We start from the raw sequence: 6,370 nt of genomic DNA, 5'->3' as shown, positions 1-6,370 counted from the left end.
ATTAAAGTAGGAATTTTGCGGACAAAAAATCCAATCCGGGTAGATATAAGGAAATGCCAGAATCTGATAAATAATCTTTGATTTTATTTGTGGGAAAAAGGATGTCTTTATTCCCTGATAAAGTTGCATGATGTGCCTAATCAATGTGGGGTTGTTGTTGGGGGAGCCTGGGGTAGGGGTGAGGTGATTAAATATTACAATGACCTCAGACCTTAGATCTTGAATTGCCCCTTTATGTAAAAAATATAAAGTGTACAATTAATTGAGATAATTTGGATTTAAAAAACTACAATTATTTGTGATAGAAGATTCGAGCATGGAGGAGTGCGAAGAGAAAATAAAACAGATTAAAGCATCTATAAAAAAAAATTAAATCTATGCTCGATATTTAATCGAAAAGCAAACACAAGCATTTGTTTAAAGCACATGTCATTCAAAGAAAGGGGCACGAGTTGCTCCTCCAACGTGAAATGATAAGCTTTGAGCTTTGGGAAATGGAAACTGAATTAGAAATGGAACAGTTGAGTCAGAGACATTTCCATTGGTTTTCTTTGAAGGTTGCACAAAAAGACACTGTGGTCCCCTGCTTGATTGCATTTGTTTTGCTGTGTTTTCTTTGTGTCACCTAGATTAAGGTCCCATTTGGCCATGAGTTTTACCAAAATAAATTTGGAATTTATTTTCAAAACTTATGTGACCATAAATTTTGCTTATATTGGCCAAATCCTAAATCTCAAATCCTAAAATCAGCTATTAAGTTGATTTTGTGCCAAAATTCTAAAACTTGGAAATTATATACATGCTTTTTCAAAATAAAGTTGGAAAATATATTTTGAAAATGTATGTCCAAACACATTTTCATCTTCAAACAAAGCTTCACCCAAATCAGATTTTTCAAAATAAATTTGAGATTTATGGCCAGACGCTAGCTAATTTGTAATTACTGTTTTTAGTATCTCTTTCACTCTTCACATAAGAAGTCATATTGGTTGGAGAATTGTAAAATTCAGTTCACAAATTATTCCTACGAGAGATGCAATATCCACAAGTTTTAAGCAATTTCGTGCAAGTTCGAATTAACCATCTTCAACACTAAACAATTCATTTTACCGCATCTAAGCATTAGAAAGGTGAGTAATGTGGCAAAATCATATAAAGGCACTGCCAACTGTAATCCTAAAAGCAACACCAAATCTCTATTCGACTTCATGGGCAGATCTAGGCATTAATGGGTATGACCGTACCCGTTATATATGATCCAAACTATATAATACAAAATAATTATATATATATATATAAAATCTAAATTCTGCCTCTATTTTAAAAGATTTTGACATGCTTCTCATAACAGAATATAATTGTTAGTCATGTTAATTAACCATAACCATAAGGTATTTTGTCTTTATGTTCTATTGATTTTTTTAGTTTTCCATCTAATGTTCAGTATTCATATTAGGGTGCGACTAAATTTGAATTTACAAATTTCACTTTTACGATTTCTATAAAAGAAAGATTCCCGCGTAAAACACTTTGAATCGAAAAAGTTTGATCAATTCCCGAGAAATTTTTGAATGTTTCCTAACAAAAGCAATGTTCTATTATTATTTCCAATAGTATCACTATTATTAACTTATATTCATTGAATTTAAGTTGTCATTTCAAACCCAAACCACTTCGCTCTTAAGCTAACAACCAACCAAGAAAAATGTGAGAAAGGGAGAAAAGAATAAAAGCCAACATATGGGCTAAAGAATCTCCAAAACACAAGAATAATCTTCACTTTCTTTCTTTTTCTTCTTCTTTCTTCTTCTTCTTCAAACTTCCATTCTGAAATGTTTGAAACTACTAATACTTTGAGGTTCGTTTGGTACGCGAGATAAGACAATAATTTCGGGATAAAATTTAAGATTGTATTTATCCCATATTTAGTTATAAGTATTATTAATCTTACAATAACTTTTACACTAAAATGGTGCGATCACCTATTGTATAAGAAAGTGGGATAGCTAATCCGATAAAATATATCCCACCATTGTACCAAAGGAACCCTCTAGTATAACTTTTGCGACTCTCAAATATCAAATTCAGTTAATCCTATATTTTGTTGTGATATATTTTTACCAAAATTAACCTTTTATCATTACTTCACTATTTTTCTTCTAATATATGGATAAATTAGTATCTGATGAAAGCAGTCATGAGTCATGTAACATGATGAAACGGATAAAATCCAGGATAGCAGGTGAACAGAGAACACACAATGGTGTGCACCATGTCACTGTTAAAGTGTAGCCTCACTTTATTTCCTTTGTACTTTTGTGTTACTTTGCCTTATTTCTAACGACCCCCTTCATTTTTCTTTCTTGGTTAACACTTGGTTGTCAAAAATACTCAATTTGTTAAACCTTTCTTTTTTCCTACCATTATTGCACCATCATCTTCTTCTTCTTCCCTTTCTTTATTTGTCTCTTTCTATATTATTTTGTTGCACAGAACTTAATGAACAAGTATCCATATTATACTATTCGGCCTCTGTAACAACAAGTGCAGAGACCAAGAATAATGAAGGCCTGGAATAGCAATAACGTTATCAAGAAACAATTTTCCTTAGTTTTTGTAAAGTTTGCAGTTTGTTTTCTGTTGTTTGGGCTGGCCTACCGTCTGTTCTTGTCCAATTTTCAACAGTTTTCTCGGATTGAGGTGAATGACACAGCTTTTGTTTCCGACAACACATTGTCGCCGCCGGCCACCGTGAGTCTGCCGCCGGTAACGGATGATCTTCCAGAGAATGTTGTGGACCGAACTTTGCAAAATGGTTGGTTAAAATTTTTCCTCTTATCTTGTTTTTTCTGGCCATGCATGAACAACTTATTGTGAAAACTGATTCTTGAAAGGTCCCTTTTGCTATATTTCTTTTTTTCTTTTTCTGGTTACAGGAAAATGTGATTTATTTATAGGAGATTGGGTTCCAGATCCCAGTGGTCCAGTTTACACTAACGCCACTTGCTATACAATTGAATCTCACCAGAATTGTATGAAAAATGGGAGACCTGATACTGATTATCTTTACTGGAGATGGAACCCCAGAGACTGTGAGCTACCAAGATTCAGCCCTAAGAAATTCCTTAATTTGATGCGGAATAAATCATTTGCCTTCATTGGCGATTCAATTATGCGCAATCATGTACAGTCATTGCTTTGCATTCTCTCACAGGTACATTTCAAGCTCAAATAAAATCAGTGGAACTAACTGCTCTAATTGTTCTCTGCTTTCCAGTTTTGTTTTGTTATTCGTCGTTGATGTTTTTACTTCAAATGCAATCAAAAGAATCATGATTCATGACTTAGATAACATCAATAATATCTCTTAAATGGTCAATGTGGATCTCTTTTTTTTGTGGATGTTAGTGTAATTCATTAAAATTTGTGGGACACTCATGTTTTATAAGCTGGTGGCTTATCCAGTTGTATCTCACAAACCATAATTAGGATCTTTTGAGTATGAGGTGGGTATGCCTCTGCAAATTGGCTTTATCAGTAATGTCACTCTCAGTTACATGGATACTGGACCCTCAAGCCAGCTTTGTAAAGGTTCTTTTTAGTTGTAACATTTGTTTTGAAGTTGTTAATAAGTTAATTCAGACTTAGTCACATTCAAGACTATCGCTCGGGTTTTGCTGTTGTCTATCTCCTTTGACCAAGAAAACTAGCTGGCCTCATTATTAATTATCTCCTTGAGACTTCAGCAAAATGTGACTGATAAGTGATAACAAAATCAATAAGTAGTTCTAAAGTGATTTTGAGGACCTTTGAACCCCCCCTTTATAATTATTTGCTTACTTTATTTTTATAAGAGGTTACGGACAAATTTCAAAGAAGATGATACAATAACCCCTTTATGGTGGTTACAATATTGAATAAGGAAATGCTATTGTGGATATTTTCTGGTCTGTTACGCCTATGAAAGAACCCTCCAATTAACATGTCCTAGTCGATAGGCAGCTGGCTGAGCATGGTGATTCTTTCTTAGTAGTACTTATTTTACTTGGAAAATATCTCTGAGTGATTATGGAATTCTCTTAATACATAAAATCAGAGGCTGCCGTTTGGAGAATCTCCATCCTGAATTAGTAATCTAATTAACATCATTAAACAGCATCAAATATATCAATATTTCCTGCAAACCTCTGAGTTCTAGTTGCGTAGTCGACGTTTAGTAGGGAAAGACATTAATCAGCTGCAATGGGCAAATACTTTGGAGATGTGGTTGAACCACCCCAAAGTTATTTTTCTTGTTATTATAAGGGGTTTCTTAAATCAAAATTGTCTATAAAAGGAAAAGATTGTAATTTGATATTGTTGAGTAGTCCAATTTCTCGCTTGTACAGAAGCATCGTTCACCACATCAAGTCCATGTCTTTTCATTTCCTTAACTGGTTTACCTATTATCTCTGAGATTTTTATGACTTATGACAGTTGCTAGATCCTAGATGCAACTCATAAAATGTCTGTTATATTGAATTTTGAAAAGTAGTATTCCTAATCACGTTTATGTTGTCATGCAGGAGGAACAAGGCGATGAGGTATACCATGACAAGCAATTTAAAAGCAGAAGATGGTACTTCCCAACCCATAATTTCACTCTTTCTGTTATCTGGTCACCTTTTCTTGCAAAAGCCACTATTTTTGAAGATGACAATGGAGTTTCCACGGACATAATCCAGCTTCATCTTGACAAACTGGATGATGTTTGGACTCGACAATTTGACAGTTTTGATTATGTAGTTATTGCTGGTGGCAAGTGGTACCTGAAATCTGCAATTTACTATGAGAACGAGAAGATTGTTGGCTGCCACTATTGCCCTGGTAAGAACATTACAGAGGTGGGATTTGACTATGCATATCGCAAAGCAATGAATTCGACTATGAAATTCATCACAAGCTCAAAGAACAAGGTGTATACATTTTTTAGAACGACCACCCCCGATCACTTTGAAAATGGTGAATGGAATACAGGAGGTTATTGTAATAGAACAGGACCCTTCAAAGAAGGTGAGATTGACATTGGTTATGTAGATGAGGTGATGCGCAAAATTGAATTAGAAGAATTCGAGAGCATATCGAGAACAGAATCTGCAGACAGGTTGACAATGAAATTGTTCGATACCACTTTCCTTTCGCTGCTGAGGCCAGACGGGCACCCTGGAGTCTACAGGCAATATCAGCCATTTGCTAAAGAAAATAAGAACAAAAAGATTCAGAATGATTGTCTACATTGGTGCTTGCCCGGTCCAATAGATTCGTGGAACGATGTGATGATGGGAATGTTGTTCACCAGTTGAAAATGGTGTGACATTAGATTTTGATTTTGCTCCCACAATTGTAATTGTTCATCTGCAAAAGATGGTTACACACTATTTTTCACCATTGTTTCCTCTCCAAGTAAATATTTTAACGCCTAAAGCTTCAGATTGTGCATAGTGACTACTGCTAAGAATCCGTGTACAAGGCACTTGCAACCATTGGAAGATGCTTTATAACAAATCCACACTGTTGGCTCAATATTAGTATCTCCTCAAAAATTACACAGTATAGCCGCTACCAAAAACAACGGCAGGTATATATATATATATATATATATATATATGTGACTAGCGAATGTAATTATTTTGGTCAACCAGACAAATGTATAACTTGCTCGTAATATTTCTATTCAGAAATACTGTTTAAACTTTAAAGGACCATGAATTTGGGTTCTTTCTGGACTAAACTCTGGAATATTTTTGTAAAAATTTCACGGGCGCCTGTACCGTATTTTTTTAAAAATTAGTTAGTATCCAAAGTACAAATAACTTCAGGCTTTTTCCTCCTCCTCGGTGAATTTACATGGTGTTTGTGAGCAAGTTTTAAGGTGATTTATGATGTTTTACAGTAGTGAGTTGTTGTTGCGCTCCTTTCTTTGCTATTATTTAAGGTTTCTTCTTCTTAATTGCAAAATGGGTTTGTTAGATTTATTGTTATTTTGACAAATTGATGATTGAGGTTTGTTCTTTATGATATTTGGAGGTGATATTTCAAATTTGAGATCATTTTGAGTAGATTTAGGTGTTGAATCGTGTACTGGATTATTGAAATTAGAAGAACAAATTTCTGTTTCTGGTCAACTTGCACTTCAAACCTGTTTGGCCTTAAGTGCACCTTAAATGCAAAATTTTCATTTCAAACCTATTTGGCTATAAGTGCATGAAAATAGTTGTTGCACTTCAGACCTATTTGGCCTTAAGTGCATTTAAGTGTAACTTTTGCATTTTAGATTTAATTGGCCTTAAGTGCATTGCACTTCATACATTTTTCTTTTCACTTCAGACCC

At 34.3% G+C, this 6,370-nt stretch overlaps 1 protein-coding gene across 1 annotated transcript; it reads left to right on the top strand.

Moving 5' to 3' along the window:
• The first annotated feature begins 2,202 nt into the window (after positions 1-2,202).
• LOC109211396 (protein trichome birefringence-like 25) lies at positions 2,203-5,562 on the top strand. Its single transcript, XM_019374935.1, has 3 exons — positions 2,203-2,815; positions 2,937-3,214; positions 4,566-5,562. Exons 1-3 carry the CDS (start codon positions 2,563-2,565, stop codon positions 5,340-5,342), a joined length of 1,308 nt encoding a protein of 435 aa, XP_019230480.1. The 5' UTR covers positions 2,203-2,562; the 3' UTR covers positions 5,343-5,562.
• The last annotated feature ends 808 nt before the right edge of the window (positions 5,563-6,370 follow it).

The sequence above is a fragment of the Nicotiana attenuata genome, unplaced genomic scaffold, assembly GCF_001879085.1.
Source record: "Nicotiana attenuata strain UT unplaced genomic scaffold, NIATTr2, whole genome shotgun sequence".
Classification (NCBI taxonomy): domain Eukaryota; kingdom Viridiplantae; phylum Streptophyta; class Magnoliopsida; order Solanales; family Solanaceae; genus Nicotiana; species Nicotiana attenuata.
The sequence above is the reverse complement of the archived record's forward strand: the minus strand, read 5'-3'. Positions and strand labels throughout refer to the sequence as shown.

Coding starts and splice junctions, on each gene's coding strand:
- LOC109211396 (XM_019374935.1), top strand. CDS start 2,563: ATGAAGGCCTGGAATAGCAATAACGTTATCAAGAAACAATTTTCCTTA. Junction 2,816..2,936: donor GGACCGAACTTTGCAAAATG/GTTGGTTAAAAT, acceptor TTCTGGTTACAG/GAAAATGTGATTTATTTATA. Junction 3,215..4,565: donor TGCTTTGCATTCTCTCACAG/GTACATTTCAAG, acceptor GTTGTCATGCAG/GAGGAACAAGGCGATGAGGT.